The sequence below is a fragment of the Parasteatoda tepidariorum genome, chromosome X2, assembly GCF_043381705.1.
Source record: "Parasteatoda tepidariorum isolate YZ-2023 chromosome X2, CAS_Ptep_4.0, whole genome shotgun sequence".
NCBI lineage: Eukaryota > Metazoa > Arthropoda > Arachnida > Araneae > Theridiidae > Parasteatoda > Parasteatoda tepidariorum.
The window spans coordinates 4347239-4370323 of NC_092215.1; the positions used below are offsets into that span (position 1 = coordinate 4347239).

General features: G+C 31.0%; 1 protein-coding gene across 5 annotated transcripts in view; it reads right to left on the minus strand.

The window, feature by feature from the left end:
• Positions 1-23085, minus strand: part of LOC107449376 (3',5'-cyclic-AMP phosphodiesterase 4C) — a 154564-nt gene that overhangs the window by 3730 nt on the left and 127749 nt on the right. For all 5 annotated transcript variants that reach the window (XM_043047740.2, XM_043047737.2, XM_043047741.2 and 2 more), the window contains 6 exons: positions 19194-19292; positions 18958-19119; positions 10789-10888; positions 5804-5958; positions 3818-3940; positions 345-527 (listed from right to left, as the gene is read on the minus strand). In XM_043047740.2, coding sequence (XP_042903674.1) covers positions 345-527; positions 3818-3940; positions 5804-5958; positions 10789-10888; positions 18958-19119; positions 19194-19292 — 822 coding nt within the window. The remainder of the gene's footprint in view (positions 1-344; positions 528-3817; positions 3941-5803; positions 5959-10788; positions 10889-18957; positions 19120-19193; positions 19293-23085) is intronic.

Sequence of the window (23085 nt, forward strand, 5' to 3'; positions counted from 1 at the left end):
TATTCAAAAAAAAAAAAAAAAAAAAAAAAAAAAAAAAAAAAAAAAAANAAAAAAAAGAAAAAAAAAGAGAAGCTTTTAACTTCTTATGTTCATTTTAGTTGATGCAAAATTTGCATGGATAAAACCATTACTAAAAGCTTCAAGCATGATAGTTCGCTGAAACATTTGCAGCTAAAAGAAAGATTGATTAGTGTTGACATTATTTTGTCCTGTATCACTTGATAGAGAATATCCAAATCACTTTGAAGTGAGAAAAGCTTCTCAAAGTGTTAATAATTTTAAAGTTATTAAAATTCCATACATTTTAAAAGAACATGCAATTTAATTGAAAAATAAGGAAATACTTGTGATTTCTCAATTGTAGCTGTATGTCTATCACACATTGGACTTATATCCATTCCTTGACTTCTTTCTTTATCACCTTGTTGAAAGAATTCTTCCATTATGAGATCAACCCATTGCTTATAAACATCTAAAGGCTTAGTTGGATTACTTAAGTCTGCACAATGCACCATATTTTGGAGAACCTGAAACACAATTTCTTTACCAATTGATTAAGTCCTTTTATATTCATATTTATAGAGGAAACATGGAACAATGAAAAAAGGGAAAATTCGGAAAATAAAAGATATAATCTTTTATTTTCCGGATTTTTATTATTATTTTTCCCTTTTTTCATTGTTTGGTAATTTTTTCCATGTTTTCTCTACATTTTGAACTTATTTTATGAGTTCTATTTACTTGCAGCTTATGCGCAGTAAATAAAACTTATTGTTTTTCTTAATTTTCTTCGTGTTTATTTTCTTTTTATCCTTTCTGTATTTATTTATTATGATATATATATATATATATATATATATCATAATAAATAAATACAGAAAGGATAAAAAGAAAATAAACACGAAGAAAATTAAGAAAAACAATAAGTNAAATTAAATGTTTTTTATTCATAAAAAAAATTAAAATTTGAACTTAAAGCTTGTGTATTATGTTTTGTTTTAGTTCCTTGTATTTATTAATAAAACAAAAAAAAATTTTTTTTTTTTTTTCAAAAAAGAAAAATTAGTAAGTGAAGCGGTTAATGTGATGTTTGATGCTTAGTAACATGTTGATCAATTCTAGGTGTTTAATCTGTTACAACAATCTGTAAAGCAGGCACACGATTAAGTAGTTTTCGATGTTTCGTTATAATACCACTCATGACTAAAAATTCTGTTTCACAAATAAGTTGAAGAAATAGGCAATGCTTTTGCATGAAAATGGGAATATCTTTTTTTTCTTCCAGAACTGATCTATATTCATTGAATTCACTTGTGATTTTAATCGTAGTTCTAAAGATAGTTCAAAAAGTTCTTTTTCTTCTGTTCAGTTTACTATCCCAAATTATCTCGGGCAAAAGAAAAAAGTTAAATATTAGTCTTTGCATATGTTCACATCTTCATAATCTGAAAAGTCATCTGCATAATTTCTCTCGCGGACGCCCTTTTTTTACTATTTATTCTACGTAAATTCATCAACCATCGTAGGATAAACTAACCAGTCAATGAACATTTGATAAATATTTTTTAAAATTAAGATTTTAAACGTCTTTACTTAGATTGATTGGTAACAGTAGCTTACTACCTAACAATTGGAAGTCATGTAACAATGCATTGGATTGCCTGGTCATACAGTCCTCTCTGGAAATTTTTTTGAATTTGTTAGTTCGGCACCTTGTGTCGATGATAAAATTATAAGGTCATCGTTTGTATTAATCCGTTTAAAGCGCAATTAATTGCATATAATAGTTCTACTTTTCTCACTGTGAAAACAAGAATTCAAAATATGGTTATTGAAGTTACGTTTTATTTATTTTAAGCTTCATAGCATAAGCAAGTACTGAGATTAGGGGGTGTTTATTGACTGGATTACCAAATGTTGAAAAACAAATGAATGAACAAAGGTTCCTTTGCTGGAATTTTTTCAAGTTAATGAAAGTAAAAGAAATTTTTTAATTTTCTTGTACCTTTAGTCATATTATACATCAAAATTATGTTAAAAATACAGAAAACAACTCCTAACCAGTGAAGGAACAGGCATGTTCCTTCACATCATGCGTGTTCAGGTGAATAAGAGATGGATTTTCCTCAAACTTCGAAACACCTTTTTTAAGCAATTATCCAGTGAGAAATTCTAGAAATAGTACTGGAAAATCAGAAGAAATTTCGAAGATACATTTACATTGGCCAAATATTGGAAAAAAAGAGGAAGATCAAATCAAAATAAAAAGAAATAAATTACCTTTTGCATTAACTTCAGAAAAAGGACGAAAATTAAAAGAAACTGAAAGAGCTGAAAAAGGAGTTAAAGCAAGAAAGTATGATGAAAAGAAAAAAAATACCCAAAAAGATAAAAAAAAGCTTCAAAAAATATGGAGAAAAAGATTTAACAAAACGCGATAAAATAATAGTAAAAAAAAATCATCGGATTACACAATGATAAACATTCATGATTTAGACTCAACTATTAAAGTGTGAGAAAGAAAATTAAAAAAATTATTTTATTCTGGATTCAACTCCATTTTATTTCCCTTTCATGACTGAAGAAAAAGCAAAATTTTTCACGTTAACTGTGATTAGATGCTNCAATCTTCGAAACACCTTTATCCCATCAATTGTCCAGTGAGAAATTCTAGAAATAGTACTAGAAAATCAGAAGAAATTTCGAAGATACATTTACATTGGCCAAATATTGGAAAAAAAGAGGAAGATCAAATCAAAATAAAAAGAAATAAATTACCTTTTGCATTAACTTCAGAAAAAGGAGTTAAAGCAAGAAAGTATGATGAAGAGAAAAAAATACTTAAAAAGATTTAAAAAAAAGAAAAGCTCCAAAAAATGTGGAGAATAGTAATAAAGCATCATCGGATTACACAATGATAAGCATTAATAATTTAGACTCGACTATTAATTAAACTGTGAGAAAGAAAATTAAAAACATTTTTTTAATTCTGTATTCAACCCCATTTTACTTTCCATTTCATGACTGAAAAAAAAGTATCATTGTCCACGTTAACTGTGGTTAGATGTTATAATTCAAAGAAAAATTCCTTGTTTTTAGACATTTGTACGCCCTATTAATTCCTAAAGAGCATAAAAAATTCTCAAAATTAAGTGTTCTTTCACTGGTAAGAACTGTTCCTTCACTTGGTTATCTTACTACTTATTATTTGAACCACCAAAAGCTTAAGACAATATTATGCAAACTTAAGTGTTCCTTCACTGGTTAGTATACCCTATATACAATTGAACAAAGCACGTCTGCAGTCCAACAAATAGCAAAACTCCCAAACAAAATTTGGCCAACTTCCAATCACAGCGGATTATTATTATTTTTCGTTTTGCTTCTGGCCGAATAAAAACGTGATAAAACAAAACATACCGACGAATTCTGCTATGCCCGAGTTTACCCGAGATAATAAATATTTTTGCAATATAACTCGGGATAATCAGGGAAGGACCGATTCTCCCCGTAATTTCATTTAAAAATTCATATGTTTAATACCCAAAATGAAATAAAAAGAATGACTTTAATCACCATCTAATAAAATGTTATAAATTGGAATCACATCCGGTCGGAAATGTTTGTCTCATGGAGGAGTCTTTTAAACGTCAAAATAAAATAAGTTTATTCAGAGAAGCTTTGTTTTTAGGTCAGATCTGGCAACTTAAAGTGTAGTCTGTTATTATATTTAATGATTTAGTAGTTCGTCAACCATTACGAATGTCTGTTAGTATGCATTACAGAGACATTAGATTCAATATACTTGACAGTTTACCTGTATTCTTTCTGTATAGTTGTCTAAAAGTACCATTCCTGATCCTGAAACCTTTTTAGTTTCCACCATGGTTTTCAAATCTGCCAGCAAATTCATGTGTTTTGACATATCAGTTGCTAAAACCTGTAACATTTCCATGTGTCAAAGAACTTTCTATGAAAATCTTAAATCTTGTATTAAGAAAGTATCAAAAATCATTTTTGGAATTTCCCTTTTGCTTTTTTTAATTGATCTTGGATATTTTCACAAAGCTGTTTTAAAATCTGCTTTCCCTTTCCAAGTTACTTTTCTTTAAAAGACAGTATCGTTTTTGTCAAAATTTGCAAGCTTAAAAACGTTTTATTATAACAGGAAGTTGCGTATATGATGTGACTAACTTCTAGGGGAGTTAGGGCACATCATCAGAATGAAAATTGCGTAGAAACCCGAAAATGTCGCCATACACCGCTAGGAGCGTTTCCCCATTATGAATCGTTTCTTTCATGTGCTTCTAAGGAGGCCATCATAAGGAAGTGCCTCTAACAGCATACAACGACATTTCCGGGTTTCTCAATTTTAATCGTGATGATGTACCCCCCTAACTCCCCTAAAAGTTTGTCGCAACATTTACGAGAGTCCCTGTTATATATAACGTTCTTAAACCGGGAGTTTTCGACAAAAATGAATNCTTATAAGCCTATATTGAGCACACAAGTCAGCAAATGTATGTAATTTCAATAAATCAATAAATCAAATTCTAAGGAGGCCATCATAAGGAAGTGCCTCTAACAGCGTACAACGACATTTCCGGGTTTCTATCCAATTTTAATCGTGATGATGTACCCCCCTAACTCCCCTAAAAGTTTGTCGCAACATTTACGAGAGTCCCTGTTATATATAACGTTCTTAAACCGGGAGTTTTCGACAAAAATGAATTTAAAAAAAGGGGGAAAACTAATTCCAGATCCCCACATCGACAAGTGTTACCATTGTTAGATGTAATATTATTCGAAAACACACTACCTTTTAAAAATGGTGAAAAATAAAGCTTCATTAGATTGAGAGAAATAATGCTTGATAATTTCTCTGGATATTTCCTCAAATTTTCAAAGCAATAAAGCTGTCCGATTTCAGTTTTTTTTTTAAACTTTTGTTTTATTACACTGATAAAAATTGATTTGAATGATGCGAAAAATTCTCGTAGCGTAAATTGCACAAAACGAAAAAAAATTTATCAAAAATACGAAAACAGACTAATGTATACTATAGCTCGTTCACCAGGAGTTGGCAATTGGCTCCGCCTTCATCACGTGATATGCGACGATACTATTTCGCTATTTTTGGGAGAAGGTTGTGAGCAAGGGTTGCTATTTAGCGATCGTTTGGCAAAAATATTTATTTCGCAAACTTTATATGCAATTTTTTAACATTGAATATTTTTTATAAATTTGATGATATTTCGTGCCATTTTTTTGTTGATATTTCTCACGTTTGAGTGAAGTCCTTTTTGAGACATTTTGCAGGGGAAACAGCAGTTTTTAAATTTGAAATATATTTAATTAGCTAGGTATAATAGCAGAGCAAAGTAAATGACTGAAAAATAATTAACAGTTTGTGCTTGGTATGCATTAAGGGTTGTCTCAATTTTAAGCGCTGAAATGAACTCTGCTTCCGAGGAACCAACGAACTATATCTTACAAAAACTGTTGATTGCAGAATTGTATGGATGTGAATTCAGTGCATTTTATATCAAATGGAGTTTAATATGCCAGGAAAGAAACATCCACCATCAGTTTGAATACATCCTTTCCATAGTTGAACTGATTAAGTCGATAGATTTTGGAGCTATTCAAAACAACATTTTATAAATTGTGTGTAAAAAAACATTCTTTCCTTAAAAAGAAATTCTTTCCCTCAGCAAACATTATTCTGACCTATATGACACCGATGTATAACATAAAGCAAAAATTTTAAATAAATTGGTGTTGGGTAAGGAAAAAAACTTACCATATCAATAGCCATTTTTCGAAGACTCAACAATTGTTTTTTATTCAAAGTGGCAAAAATATTACACGCTTCATCTTGAAGAAGTTTAAAGGCTACAGCTAAAGAATGATTTTCCAGAACTGATTCATCATTATACATTAAAGCTAATTCAGAACCTGTTAGAATATAAATTTATCCTTTTATTTTCAAGTATTTTTTTTAACAAATCTTTTTAGAATATATAAAAAGCCATTTTCCAAGATACAACAATTGTTTCAATTAATGTTATTATTAATTACTACAATTATATTTAATGGGACTCTTCATGACTGTTAAGGAAAAGAAAGCAAAAAATCGGATAGTTCAGGGCTAAAAAGTGTTTCAGTCAGTACCATCAACTTCTCGCTTTAAAAATAAATTGTTTCGCGTATAAATAGCATTATTTTTTTAAACTTATTTCACAACATTCATTGTTTTCCATGTATTTTTTATTTTGAGGTGATTTTCTTCTCGCCTGATTGCAAAAATATAACAGTAGTAGTCAAGAACGATTGTAAAACATAAAATGAGAAATAACAATTTTCAATGTTTTACTTCAGAAAATATAGGGGTGACATCAAATAAATTATAAAATGTAGTAAAAGAATTCCTGTGAATAAAGAGGAATTATGTTTTTCGTTTAGACGTTTAAGAATTTTTCTTAGCCATTGAAATCGATACCGTCTTGTTACTTTTAACAGAAAAAAAGAAAAAAATTACAAAAAATAAATAGAATCCTGAACTTCGAAAATAAAAGTTATTAATGCTTAAAAATTCTTCCAATTTCATAATGAATGTATTTTTTAATGTCATTATTCAAAATATTTATATACCTCAATTTTGAACATTTATGAGTAATATTTCTATTATTGTATGCTCAAATATAAATTTTTTTAGTAATTAGCATTTAAGGTTTTTGTTTCTTAGTGATAATGTATAAATATCTGAAAAGATAAAAACTAGACAACATCCCATTTAATAAACTATTGTTAACCAACAATATGTAACTATAAAAGTGCTTTTATATGCTTTGTTTTATTTAACAGCAAAAGTTAGAAACTAAAATTAGAAAACGATAATATAACGATGACGACAACCATTGGGAAATTTTCTAACTTTAAAATGTATGAATACTATATTTTAAAACAGAAATAATTTGTTAGTAGTATAAAGTGTGACAGCTATCATTAGAAAAGTGTCGAACATTCAACTCATTTCTTACAGAAAGTAAAGTTTTCTTATTCTTTAGTTGTAGTTTTCCGAGATTTGTGTGCGGCGTGACGTCAGGAGGTCGTAGTTTCAGCTTTGAGTAAGGAATGAACCCTCTCTATATTCTCTTTGGTCCTGAGAATAGTTACGATCACATAATTCTGAAGATTTTAAAATTGCGTGATTATAACTATTTTATTTAAAAAACCTGAAAATGGTTTTTATTAAAACTATTTCTAAGTGTCATATAAGCTTGATAGTGAATTGTGTAATAGGAGTCTCTTTTTAAGATTAACTACAGAGCTGTCAAACAAAACCGTATTATTGGCAAGAAAGCCAAAAAATAACAGAGTTCAGCCACAGTGTTGTTTCAAGGTTATGGAAATCATTTCAAACAACTGCCTTGTTCTGTTTACGACACCTGTAGAAGACAGGTGCATAGTGTTATTGACAAAAAGGAAGCAACGCAGTACAACCAGTTATGTAGCAAATAAGTTTCACGTTGTTATTGGCAAGAGAATCTCCCGAAAAACTGTAGCCAGACGCTCATGAACAGGACTATACGAACACCGACAAGGGCGCCGGCAGCGGGGTGCAAGGGGGTGCACTTGCACCCCCCTGGCTTTTTTTAAACAATTAAAGAGTATAAAATTTTTTTTATTAAAAATATTGTTATTCAAAAGCAAATAGTTAAACAATTATTGATTCATAACAATTAAAAATTGTTTAATCAAACAAGAATTGTAATCGTCTTGTTAGCTGTCCAAATCTTTTTATAACATTTTCAATGAATTCTGAGTCATCTTTGATTCTTTTCTTATGCACACTGAGCATGCACAAACTATTTAATCTCTCGTGAGACATTGTAGTACCGATTCCATGTTTTCATGCGTCGCATTGTACTAAAAGTACGTTCAATAGTGCACGTAGTAGCTTGAAGAGTTAGGACAATTTTGATTGCATCCGCTACAGTTGGATAAAACGGTGTGGCCTCAATATCTAAATCGATGTACTTGAGGGATTCATAAGAATTTTCTCTATTCCTCCACATTTCGGATCACGTAAATTCGTAATTTTTTAAAAATATCTTGTTAACAATGAAGAAATGTACAGGTATAGGACAAAATAATAGGAACATCTGTGAAAGAATGGAGTCGTTCTCGACAGTCCAATAAGCGGCGGGCACGTGTCGCAAGAATGTGACACCTAGAGGAAATGAAAGACAATGTATCTGTCTAGCATTTGGCAGTGTGAGATTTGCAAGAGAAAAATCTGTTTCTAGTAAAACGAGATTATGTCCGACCTCTCTGACCTTAAAAGAGGCATGATAATCGGAGCTCGCCTGGCTGGAGCATCCGTATCCAGAACAGCGAACCTTGTAGGTGTTTCAAGGACCACTGAATCAAGGACTCTGTCGGCATACACAAAGTTGGGTAAGGTGTCTTCGGCGAGGCACAACAGCGGCAGGATGTCGAAGTTGTCAGACCGTGATAGACGGATGTTGAAGAGGATAGTCTCTCGAAAACGCAAGACTACACTGCCGGTGATAACATCCGAGATGAATACCCACCTTCAGAACCCTGTATCCATGAAAACTATTCAACGGGAGTTGCATGCTGCTAACATTCATGGCAGAGTAGCTATTCTTAAACCGTTAGTTTCAGCGCGGAATGCTTTGAAGAGACTACAGTGGTGCCAAGACCACCTAAAATGGACTAAATGGAAATCCTCTTTTGCACTATTCCAGACCACCGGACGTGTGTTCGTGTGACGAACGCCGGCAGAAGCATTTCATGTTGACTGCCTGGTTCCAACCGTGAAACATGGAGGTGGTTCAGTGATGGTGTGGGGCGCTATATCTGCCCGTGGATTGGGGCCTCTCGTTGTCTTGAGAGGTGGCCAAAGGGGACCATTACCGAAGCATTCTTGCAGATCATCTTCACCCTATGCTTAATACTCTCTTTCCGGAAGAACGTCCTGTGTTCCAAGATGACAACGCCCCTGTTCACACGTCTCACTGTGTTCAAACATGGTTAAATGAGCATAATTATGAAGTGGACCATCTAACGTGGTGTCCTCAGTCCCCTGATCTCAATATCATTGAGCCTTTCTGGGGTTTTTTGGAGAAAAAAGTCCGTGCTTGGTTTCCTCCTCCACGCACACTCTCTGAACTCGAGACAGCCCTGCAAGAGGAATGGCTGCAAATTCCAATGAACTTTGTTCAAGACCTTTATTTGTCAATCTCACGCCGAATGCAAGTTGTCATTCAGGCCAAAGGTGGCCCAATTCCTTATTAATAAAATATTTTCATTTTTTCACAGGTGTTCCTATTATTTTGTCCTATACCTGAATCTTGAAAAAAAAATTAATAGATGAAAGTATATGTAATAACGAAAAAAACGTAATAACAGAATATTTAAAAAAAATGGGGGGGGGGGTTAGTTTGTTAGACGGTTGCACCCCTTTTTATATTATTCTGCCGGCGCCTTTGAACACCGACCTGTTGTGTGCGTACCATTGTCACCATAGCTCTCGTTTGCAATTGTGTCTTCAGCATCGCAATTGGAGCGAAGAGGATTGGGCTTGCGTACCATTCTCAAATGAGAATAGATTCAGTTTTTCGTCTGATTATCGGTGCCAAATGACTTAACGTGATATTGATATTGCATATAGTGTCATGGTATGGGCTTGCATTATGATTTTATTTTATTACTCTCGTTGATCAGCCGACCCAATTTTTCGATTTACGACTACTAATGTTCAACTACGTACCCTTGTAATTTTGAACCCAATCTAGAAGACAAGGGAACTCCTGGATCAAGTATTGGGGAGAAATTTGCCTTCGTGGAGGACTTTTCGATGGAATTAAACCTCATTTGCGTTACATGGAGAGGAAGACCACCAGATCTTCCCACGGTTAGCCTAACGGCAAGGGGACACTAACACATGATTCTTTTACAACTGAGGATATTTCATGTCAGCATTGTGGTCGGTAGAAGCCGGGGACGGAATTTGTATCGACCAGCCTTGACCGGGATTCGAATCTGGTTCACCTCATCGGATGGCGAACGTCCTATCACCTGAGCCATCGCGGCTCTGGCATTATGATTAAAGGCTGTACGCTAATGTGCTCCCAACTGGTACTAAGACTGACCAGTGATACATCAATAATATTCTGCTGCCTCATGTTCGCTTGTTCCGTGGGACTGTCGGGTACAAATTTGTCGCAACATGTCATCGAACAGTCACTGTCGAGACACCTCGTATAGCCAGTGCGTTCTCCAGATATGAATCCCATTGAAAATGCTTTTGTGCAGAGTGTTGCTGATCGAGAATGCCCTGCAATAAACAAGAACACTGTTGGGGAAACTTGCATGAACCTCCTATTGACATCCAGGATGCTTACAAATGGGCACAAAACGACTATTTTGTTCCTTAAATATATTTCAGACAGAGCACAATAAATTATCTGAAATGAACCTAGTTTTTTATGTGCTATACATCCATTTGTACTTGTCCAGCAGTGTCTTCCTGAAACTTTATTTACTTTTCAATTTAGATAGAATTTCCTTGAAATTATATGGCTTCCCTAAAAGATTACTGTAGGATTTTTTACCATTCAATATTTCATTTTTAGAGAACGGAATATTCTGACCTATAAATTACATTTAAAATAGTCTAAATATTTCTCCTCTAAGAAAGTAAAAAAATATAGCTATAATGTTCTCGTATTAGACTATTTTAAAAAAGAGACTTACTTGAATTAATTAGGTATTGATTTGTTACTCCAGGATGATCAACGTCATGGATTGCGGCAGAAAATAAAATTGCTAACACCTCCAAATCGGTGAACACAGACTGTAAATAGAATATTGGCAATCATTATTTGGTTGAAATTTGTATAGAATATATTTGAATGAAAGGAGACTTAAAGTATTTATTTTTCGTCTTCTAGAAGATAAAAAAAAAATTTAATTATTGGAAATGAAATCGATTAATTTTATTTACTACTCTTTTTTTTGCAGTTAAGCATCAAATGACATTCATTTAAAATTATTTATGTATATGTTACGGTGAATGACCGAAATCTGGAAAATGTCGACTCTCACCGGTGAATGTCAACAATCAGTAGTCGCTTGGTGTATGTCCGAAATATTTGCTAAATACCCTTATTTCTGACTCTCACCGGTGAATGTCAACAATCACATAGTCGCTTTGGTGAATGTCCGAAATATTTGTTATATCCATTTTATATTAATTTGCTCGTTAATATTATTATATTTATTTAATATATTTATATTTATTCTATATTTTAAAACTTACTGACGATAGATTGGAAGAAACATCAGTGTTTGGAGTATCGGGAAAATATATAACGGGTAATGGCACTTGACCTTAAAAAAAACATCAGCGTAGGGTATACCGGGCAAATGTATACCGGGCAGTGGCTCTTAACCTTAAAAAAACATCAGTGTAGGGTTAAAATATCGAATAAATGTAATTATATCCACGAATAAATTGATATAAAATCGAATGTAATAAATATTTCGGGCATTCACCAAAGCATATCTGTGATTGTCGACATGAACCGGTGAGGGTCCGAATGTACAAGAATGTAATGAAACATTCGATCTTTCACCGACGTATTTGGTGTTTGTCGACTTTCACCGGTGAAAGTCAACAACCACCGATTTCGGTCTTTCGCCGTGACATATATATATATCTTTTTAGTTCGAAGAGATAAAATCAAAATTACTATAGAGTAAAAATTAGATATTTTTCGAAAAAATATTTTTGATTTGTTGTACATCACTATTTTAGACTGAACGATTTTATTTCATTTCATTTGTAATGTGTTGTTAAAAACCACTGATTCTGAAAGATTTTTCCATCTAGATGAAGATTGTTAAAATCAATGAATAATTTTAAATCTTTGCAAATTTTTATGAATTTAAATAATGCAGTGTCACTTTTCAGATAATAAAGAATTAGATCTCTTCCTATAGGCGTTTTACGCCAAAATTAAGAGGGCTCTGGCTAAAGATTGGCTAAATTTGACAGTCGTGAATAAATGCTGCACAGCAGTTGCGAAAATAGCACAAAAAACGTCATTTTATGCGTCAACAGAGCCTTTGAAAAGCAGCAAAGAGTAGAGGGGAAATATTTTTTTTTCTCCCAAAAAAAGAAATATTATTACCTTTTTCTTAAAAAAAGACTTTTGACTAGTGTTTTATTGGTGTTAGTTCAGAAAATAACGCGAATTTTAAAAGAAATAAAAGTGTGTATTATAGTTGCGCATTTTATTTTGTAAACCTTCATTTAAACTAACCATACATAACTCTTGGATCTAAGTATTTGACTACACCAAGAGCCAAGGAGGATTTTTTTTACGTTACTAAGTGTTAAGTAGCCGTCTTCTTGGTTCAGTAACTCTAAATTTATAATTACAGTAAGATATGATGCGCATAAGATTCAGTAAAGTTATTTTTACGATACAATATAAAACAAGAATTGTTGATTTCAGTTGCATATTACATAATATTTCTTAAGATTAGTTTTGTTTAAATATACACACAGCACAGAGAGAATAGAGAGTTCGAACTAGGCTTAACAATACCGCAGCCATTAGAAATTAAATATAAAACAGATTTATGTAAATCTCTTTATGAGAATATAACTATCTTTAATATGCAACAAAAACTATAAATGGTTTTCATTCTTTCTTCTGTTTCTTTTTTACTTCTTTTTTTTCGAGATGTTTAGCACCGTGCGAGACAAAATCAAACCTCTGCTCAATTGTAAACAAAAAATACCAATCTGGCGGTTGTTTTACGTATGGCAGAGTTGGCGAAAATAATTCATGAATAGAGTAAACGCTTCTAAGTTTAGCGTTTAACTACACCCTTTAAGGTGTGTACAATCGGCAAAAAAAGAGGAAGATATCACCCTGAATAACTTTCGTTCTAATGATCACGTACTAAGGCATACGTAAATTTCACGTACTAAGTGCCAATCTTAATGGTTTCTGGGGGTGACCTCTAATATGCTAATTGTTTGGCTTTAACTATTAATTAAGTTACGAAATTGGACACAAAAACGTACTTCTCTGAATAAACATACATTATTTTTTTACATATTTGGATTCTTAATCTTCAAAATATTGGGGGTAGCCACAATCTGGAAAATGTGGTCCCCATAGTTTGGTCAGGAGAGTGATTCAAAGCTTAGACATGTTACTATTAATTTCGCGTTTTGCGTTTGTAGTCATATTTTTAAAACCAATTAAGAAAATAAAAAATTACACCCACACATAAAACTCATTTACTCAAATATAACCTCATGCAAAAGATGTTTTTTCATAATTTTTAATTTTTATTATTTAATTAAATTGAGGATGAAAAAATTTTGAATTATAAGGTATGAATTTTTTGATACCATATTAATCTACATATTTTTCAATTGAAAAATCAACTGTTTCAACTGTTTTTATTTAGTAAAAGTTGATAAAAATTAAAATTATTTATTTTTAAAATAATAATTTGGCAACAATGAAGAAATATTTAAATGAGGTTAACTCCGCGAGCGTAGCGTAAAATTTAATTCATATTTTTTTCGCTAATAAACGATTGCTAATCTTTTTATTTAAATTTTTTTTAACTATAAATACGATGCTTCTTTTTTAGTTGTCTAAAAATTTATTCATAATTTAGTAAAGAAATTTGATTAAAACATTTTATTAAACGAATGTCGAGTTAACGAATGTCGAGTATAAAAGCATGCTTCTGATAGAATATAATTGTGCTTATTTAATGTGATCATATTTTGTTTTTAGTGTTTGTTTTTTAAATAATTAATACAATTTTAATAATATACATACATATGCATAGGTTTGGAATAATATATTTATCAACTTCTTCAATATATATCTTAAATTATTAATGCGAATACGTAGTAAACATTTTTAAGCATCTTAAAATTTCTCAACATCTTAAATATCGTCTTAATCTTAAAATAAATTTTTTAATCACCTGTCCGGGAGTGTTTCGCAAAACTATTTTACCAACTATTTAATTAAATTTTAAAATTTTTTTAAGTCTTATTTTTTTACGCTACTACGTATATTATTTCTTAATTAACATACTAAACAATTTTTTAGTACTTTAATTTAGGTTTTCTTTAAAGTAAAGTTCCTTTTTAAATTATTGCCAAGTTTTTTTTTTAAAAAAAAGAAAGCTTAGAATTATTATCTGTTAGCTAAGAATAAAACCTTGTTAAGAAATTAAAAACATTCCGCTGTTTAAAATTATTTGATGCAAAACAGCTTACTATTTACTAAGAGTACTATTTTTTTTCGAAAAATGAGTATAAATTATTAATTGTCTTTTTTTGTTGTTGTTGTTTCGTTTGACTTCAACATAGATTATCTAAAATAGTGTTGAAGTGACTACAAAGAGTATAAAGATACCGAATATAAAAAGCTGTCGAAAATATAGCCAAACTTTTAAAGCGTCTTAAAATATCTCAGCATCCTAAATGTCTTCTTAACATCTTAGTTTTGAAACTAAATTTTTAATTATCTGACCACATGTGAGTCACAGAACTATCCAACTAATTATTTCATTATATCTTTAACTCTTTCTTTATGATACCATACAGATTTTTTTCCGGATAATATACTAAACTATTTTGTTTACCTTTTATTGGTACTTAGAGATTTTCTTTACATTAACACTCGCTGTAAGTAATTGCTAAGTTTTTTTTAAGTATTATAGCTTACTTATCAGCTAACTATAGTCAGTTAGCTGATAAGATTTTAGAAACATAAAATTACTCAGTGCAAAACGTCTTAGAGATCGTCTGACAGATCTCTAAGATTCTCTAAGATTGAAGAAATAAATTATTTATGTATTTACATTATTGTTTCTTATTTTTTTTGGTTTGTTAAAAGTAAATACATATTAGTGCTTAGTGCAACTCAATAGCCGACCCAATTTTTATGGGTTAACAACTACTAATGTTCAACTCCATAGCCTTGTAATTTTGATCCCAATCCAGAAGACAAGGGAACTCCTGGATCGAATATTGGGATAAATTTGCCTTAGCGGAGGACTTTTTGATGGAGCTAACCCGCATTTCGTTACATGGAGAGGAAGACCACAAGAATCTCCCACGATTAGCCTGACGGCAAAGGGACTCTAACCCATGATCCGTCTACCACTGAGGATATTTCGCGTCAGCACTGTGGTCGGTGTAAGCCAGATGCGGAATTCGTATCGACTGGGATTCGAACTCGGTTTGCCTCATTGTAAGGCGAACCCTCTATCACCTGAGCCATCACGGCTCAAAGTATAATTTGTTGTTAGGAAAATGCCTTATTTTGTTGAACAAAAAGTACTAAAAATTGAAATTTATTTAAAAGATTCCGATGCCGTGCCAATTTTAGAATCATCTGATTTAAAAAAAATGCAATAAAAAATACTCAATTTTTGAACTTATTTTCATAAAAAAAAAATATATATGCTGCGAGAAGATTAGCATACTTTTTACAGAAATTGTGAATTTTTCCTATATTTCGTCAAAAGAGGATTGCTCCAAGGGACCTACTCAAAAACTTCGTTATTTCCAGAATGAAATCTGTTTCATCGAAACATATTATTCCTTTAAAACTAAACCGAAGAAGAAATTGACTTTTATTATTTATCTTAGCTTATTCTATTTATTTAATGATAGTGGTATCAAGAATATGCGATGGAAGCCTCGTTTACTATTATACTATAAATGCATTAAATCATATACCTTGAATAATTTATTTTAAGCAAATTATTTAGTAATTTTAAGCAAATAAGGGTGTAAAAATAAACTCGATCGAAATACTCCTAAAGTATACCTAAAATATATGTTGAATAAACATTGGCAAACATTGGCCTTTTCAAGCAACTTCGAGTGGGACGGACATTAACTTGTTTGAAATAGTTGTCCTTGTAACTATTTAATTTCGATTCCTGGTGTTAGGGGACATTCCATTTTCGCATTCGACTTTTAAAATTTCAATTGTAAACGGAATTTTTTTATGCCTTTAAATTAAAATGTTAAGGTTTGCAGCAAAAGAAAAATTGTTCTGCATTGATTTTTTTACAAAGTAGTGAATTATTATTATTTTTTCAATCTAAGAACCTGTGCCTATAACTTATGTAAAACTTGTTTTAATATTGAGTGAAATGATTTAATATGCTGTGTTACTTAATGTATAATTCTAAGAAACTGAATAGAAAATATAAAAATTTCATTGATTTAAATAATAGATGATAATAAAAATAGACATGTTTTGAGCATTCAATGTTTAAAGTCACAAGTCATTCATGCCTGACAAGTCTTGAAAATATGTGCTTATATTTGAATGCTCGAAACATGCCGACTTTTATTTTCCTTTTCGTATTTTTTGAAGCCAGTTGAGTTTTTATTATCAATTATACATTTGTTCTTGAGAGTTATTATGATAAGGAGTTTACGCTTGTTAAAGTAAACATATGCGCTTTAATATTTTAACGGGATTCATGCGGTCTTTAAAAACTTAAGAGAACCGTAGCATCAATATTGCAATTATTAAAGTTATCTATAACTTTAAAATTAAATTTTGAGACCAGATATTTTGAGCTAAAATGAAATTGAATATTTTGTATCGTAAGTTTTTGTGCCCCCATTTCAGTATCTTAAGGACCTTACGAACTCGGTTTAAAAAGAGAGTATCGTATCAGATATATATAAGAAAACAAAAAACGAAAAATCATAATAGTGGTATTTAGTGATAAATGTAGCTTATCATAATTGAAGTACATGCTGTGTGACATTTTATGGTGAATTTACGAACGTAAATTTCAGAATGTAGCGAAACATGAGGATGCTATTTGCAAATCATCTTTATCGAAAGAAAGTCATGTAACCTAAGCCTAAGTATTTGGCAAAATGAAGCGATTTTTTAAACAATGAATAATACAATATGCAACATATTAATTCAATATCTTATTCTTAAACATAACATATTTCAATGTTTTTAAAATGCCACTTAACATTCAGGAATTCCTTGAGTTATAGAAAAAAGAAATATCGTAAATAATAGAAAACCTTGTGAATGTGCACTAGAATTACTATATAATCTACATTTTATTTTTCAGGCATTTTTTTTTTGTTTCTTCACACTTTCCTGCTTAGAAGACTCGATTAAAGCTGTAAAAATGATTATACCTAAAATTTTGTATATAGTTATGTAAATGTGATTTAGATAAGTTATGTAAATGTGATTTTAGAATGAAATCATCGTATAAATACAGGGTTATTCATAATTCCCTCCGGGATTTCGAAGCGTTATAGTAAAAAACGAAGAGGAATATATAGCAAAAAAGAACATGAAATTATTCCGAAAGTATTCAAGTTTTAGTTTAAGCAGTTGCCGGTAAATGGCAGTAACATGTACCACTGAAGCCAGTTGTAGTAAGGAAAAATGGCGTTTACAGGCGGAGGGAATTATGAATAACCTTCTATAGTAAAAACAACATAAAAAAACAAACAAATAATGTCAGATAGAAAGTTTACGTATTTAAATTGTAAAAGCTTAAAAATCATAAGTAATTTATAAATCAATTCAAATTTTTTTTTTCAAAAGAAATTAAAAGAAAAAAAAATCTTTGCATTTTGGACAGAAATCAGCTTAAACATTGTCTATTGCCTAGAAACTTCAAGATAATTTCTATTAACTCTTAATTAAACCTCTCCGAGCAATCACAGAACATTATTCCAATTCTTTCTTATAGTCAGATCTTAGTTGTTAGCAACTGAGTAAAATTAAGTATTCCTCTTTTGAATTAGTCTATGGGTTATCTTAAAATATTTATTTTCGGGGGCGAATTTTGTTGGCTACTTTCTGTACTATCGCCAAATATATAAATTTTATTTGCAACACAATTTTTTCGATATTTTGCCAACCCCCTCCCTATTTCAAGGGTCAGGATTCCAAATATGTAAGAAAATATATATTCAGAGAAAGTACGTTCTTGTGTCTAATTTTGTAATTTAATTAATAGTTAGCACTAATTAATTAGCATATTTGAGGTCCCCCCTTGGAATCATTAAGATTGACTATTAGTTCGTGAAAATCCGATCATTGGAACGAAAGTTACTCAGGGTGCCAACTGTACAAACGCTCAATTTGCTTATATTAACCGCTTCCCTTACAATTTAAAAAAAAAATGCAAAAAATCAACATATTTTTTTATTTCATTAATAAATACAAGGAACTAAAACAAAACGCAAGTTTTAAGTCGATATTTCACTTCACGTAAAAAATATAAATTTTACCATCAGTTTACTATCCCGAGTAATCTCGGCCAAATGAAAAAAAGATAAATATTAGTCTTTGTATGATAATTTTTAAAACAAGAGACAACACAAAGTGTACACCTAAGTGATACACTATTTATTTTTTCTATGTAAATTCTGCAGCCATCGTATTATTACAAATTACATTTTATTTATTTTTGTACAAACGCGATAAAACAAAACATACTGACAAATTCCGCTACATCCGAATTTTCTCGGGATAATGAATATTTGTAATATACCCGAGTTTACTCGGGATAATCAGGGAAGCCGTTAAAGCATGGGGTTCTTTTAGACGTGTTGGTGTAGTTAGATCCAAGAGTTATGTGTATGGTTAGTTTAACTAACTTGAAATAATGATTCTCAACACCAAATTTGGATTACACTACAGTTCTGGTTCAGAAAAGGATTTATTGACTATGAGTGACTCAAAATGGTTTTGAAAAATCAACTAGAATAATTTTTTTTTTTAAAAGTTAAAATTGAGATATGTTAAAAGACTTTGTTAAAAATGTTTATAAGACTAACAATATTTTGTTGTAGTAGAATCTTACCTCTAGTGCAGGCATTAGAAGTAAGACGTTAACAGATTGAGTAACATCAGCTGCATGGCTACTATTGTGGTAAGGGACTTTTAGGTAATGATCTTCAAGATTCAATAAAAAATTTATCAGAGTCTTTGACGGAATTTTAAATGTTTTACACAGCTCTCTGTTCTAGAAAGAAATATATTGATCTTTAATATCTATAAATGATAAATATTAGAAGAAGAAAAAAAAACATATATTACCCTGAATATTTTATAGGAAACTGCTGTAAGAGGATGACTATTTGAAAATTCAGCTACTTTGAATATGTCTAGTCCCCATCTTTCAGTATCTTCAAGTATCTGGAATAAGTAATTGAAAACATGAATGCAATAAAATGTTCACCTAAAACATGGATGCCCCCGTGGGTGGTAAAAACTTTTAGGGAGCCCTAAGATAAGTTTTTGATATTTAAGAAATTGTGGGGGTGAGTCACAGACAACCTTCATCTATGAAAAGGTACCTCAACATAGAATCGAGTTAACACGTCTTATGTTAACATGTCTCGAGTTAACGTGTCAAGTGAATTGGAATTATATTTTTTTCTGGCAGATACATTACAGGACTCTCCCACCAGAATTATATCTGTGATAAAATTCGATGAAGGGATACCACTAGTTGACTCATTGCTGTTTCGTGAGAAGCCGGGAGAGCTGTACTAAGATCCCCGTACTTTTGAGTTCTGATCGTGAGAGCTGTATTAAGTTCACGGTCGCGATCGCTCCTATGTTGACATTAGCAGTCGAGTGTATACAGGCCGACGTTGTGTGTGATCGAGACTGAGAAGCAACAGAGCGAGGAGGACAATGTCGCAGTCACAAGTCAACTGTTCATTGTGAACCATCCATCGGTGGCGTGCTCAAATCGCAGTGGACGTTTCTGCCAAGTTAGGCGTGTTCACATCATGTCCGAAGGTCACCAATGTGGGGAGTGAGTTACAGACAATGTCAACCTTCATCTATGAAAAGGTACGTCAACATAGTATAGAGTTAACATGTCTTATATACTAAAGAATTGGAATTATATTTGTGTAGTGGTAGATACACTACAATATTTCTAGAGTTCATAAAACCTTATTCAGGACGCCTCTATGACACCAGTTGCACACTTTTTTATAAGTGATGCAACAATGACCATTTGAGTATTTACTCAATAGAGCGTATTTAGTGAAAATAATATTTTATGGCACTAATAATATGACGATATGAAAATAAATGATCAACTCAATTTGAATGACACTATTGATATGAGTATATGAACATGGGGAACGCTTTGATTGAAATCGATTTGATTTAAATGATAAGCTTTCTGTTTGATAAAAGCGATGCATTGTGATGGGATGTTTATGTGGTTGAAACGTGCTTGTGATGTTTCGTAGTATAAATTTAGATCATTTTTTATATATCTATGCGCTTATATACATTCCCTGGCCATGTAATTAGACGTACTAATAAGATTCTATGTAAAATTATAACTATCAGCTGTATTATTTTTACTCGGATGCATTTGTTTACGCTCATGTATCAATTTCTTAATATTGTAATGCAATTATGAATGGATCCGCCCTATAAACGGGTGTGACGTACGGCGTGGCAGAAGTCGAATTCTTAACCATAGATGGCGCCACTGGAAAACAAGAACAATCGCACCTCCTCTGCCTAAACAGGCATACGTCAACAACAACAACATTGTAATGCAATACATTCAAAATAAATACAAATAGGAAGTATATAAAAAATCTCCCGAATAAAAACCCATTACATGTATGTTTAAATATAAAAGTAACGCGTATAAACTCGCGCAAATCATGTCATTATTAAAAAAACTGCAGCGCGTCTAATAATTTGATCTAATTATTATAATATACTAATATAATACTCGATATAATAAGTATTCTATATTTTTAAAATATATCGTCTAGTTTATCCTATCGTCAAATTTATATTATATATGGTCTAATTTAACCAATTGATACAGTAACGTTAAGTCTCGTAAAAACAATAAAAGTGTAATTAAGATTTAATAATATAGATTTTATATTAATGTACAGTCAGCAAAAAAAAAGGATATCACCCTGAATAAAGTTTCGTTCTAATGATCGGGTTTTCACGAACTAAGTGTCAATCTTAATGGTGACCTCAAATATGCTAATTAATTAGTGCTACCTATTAATTAAGTTACGAAATCAGACACTAGTAAGCAGCCAAAAACTAAATCATTATGAATTATTATCGTTTAACTTTTTTTTCTAATTCTCTAACCTTGCCATTTAAACTCTATGATCCGCTGTAATATGTTTTTGTTTGAGTCAAAATTTTGGCATTTTTTATATTTTTTACAGTTAACATACATCAACATAGCTCAAGAAATTAACATTTTTAAAAATTTGAATTTATTTTTTCAAAGAGCAAATCTCTAACAATACTTCGGCGANATTAAAAAAACTCGCGCAAATTTAATAATATAGATTTTATATTAATGTATAGTCAGCAAAAAAGAAAGATATCCCCCTGAACAACTTTCGTTCTAATGATCGGATTTTCACGAACTAAGTGTCAATCTTAATGGTTCTTGGGGGTGACCTCAAATATGCTATTTAATAATGCTAACTATTAATTAAGTTACGAAATCAGACACTAGTAAGCAGCCAAAAACTAAATCATTATGAATTATTATCGTTTAACTTTTTTTTCTAATTCTCTAACCTTGCCATTTAAACTCTATGATCCGCTGTAATATGTTTTTGTTTGAGTCAAAATTTTGGCATTTTTTATATTTTTTACAGTTAACATACATCAACATAGCTCAAGAAATTAACATTTTTAAAAATTTGAATTCATTTTTTCAAAGAGCAAAGCTCTAACAATACTTCGGCGAATAATAAAAAAATAATTTATCACAATTTCTGAGTTAGTTTATCCTCTAAATACTCTCCCCCCTACCTCAATTTAAAATTCGATGATAAAATTGATTAGTTTTTGTAGAAAGAGACTGTTACAAAGCAACTGAAATAAAAGAACTGATAGGAAAGAATACATAAAAGTTTGCCACACTACACTGAATAAATTATTTATATTAAATAATCAAAATATATATTTACGAAATATTTATTTGTTTTATATAATTTTTACATTTAGAAATGAGAAGTTTTATGGCATTCAGCTAATTTATGCTTTACAATATTTGCAACGTTCGAAATGCTTAAAACGTATCCACTTAAATCCTATAGGAAGGAATTCAAACATTTTGATTCTATTTATAGTTTTCTATTAATTAAGCCACAGATTATTTAACCAAAGAATATCACTGACTTATTGATCAAAAAGTTAAATTATTAATTTAACTCAGTAAAACTTAAAAGAGTTATCTACCACATATGCATTAAGCTTCAGATAATTTCTTTTATTAAACATTTTTACCTTATATAAAGTGGTGGGATGAATAGTACCTACCTACCGCATTAATTTTTAAATATTGTTGCTAAGCTATCTTTTTATCTATAATTTCTGTGACCATCTTCTAGTAATTTCAGAAATTAAAAAAATATACCACTGACATAATTTGTTTGCATAAATGCTGGAAATAGTTAATTATTTTCTATAATTCAACAATTAAAACTAGCAAAATTAGCGAATCTCTAAATAATCTACAACTGCAAAATACAATGATAAACTCTAAGTAAAATTGACTCCAACTTCTGACGAATTTTTTCAACGATTTGAAACTCTTTTTCTTGTACTTTTTTTTCTTTAACTTCTTAAGAACCTTACGAACTCTACTTAAAATGAGGCTATCGTATCAGATGTCGGTAGTGATGGTGAGAATAGTAAAATAAGTTTTTAAATGAAGGAATAAAGCGAAGAAACTTTAGTAACCATATTTGGTGATAAATAAGTAACTGATCGCAATCGAAGAGCTTAGGGAAAAAACATGTTTGCAAAAGGCAGTTTCGGAATTTATACATAAGGATGCTATTTCCTAATCCTACTTATTTAGGAAAACCATGTAACCTAAATATTTGTCAGAATGAAATGACCTTTAACAATAAAATAAAAATACAAGTAAAATTTACTCTTATACTATATATATATATAT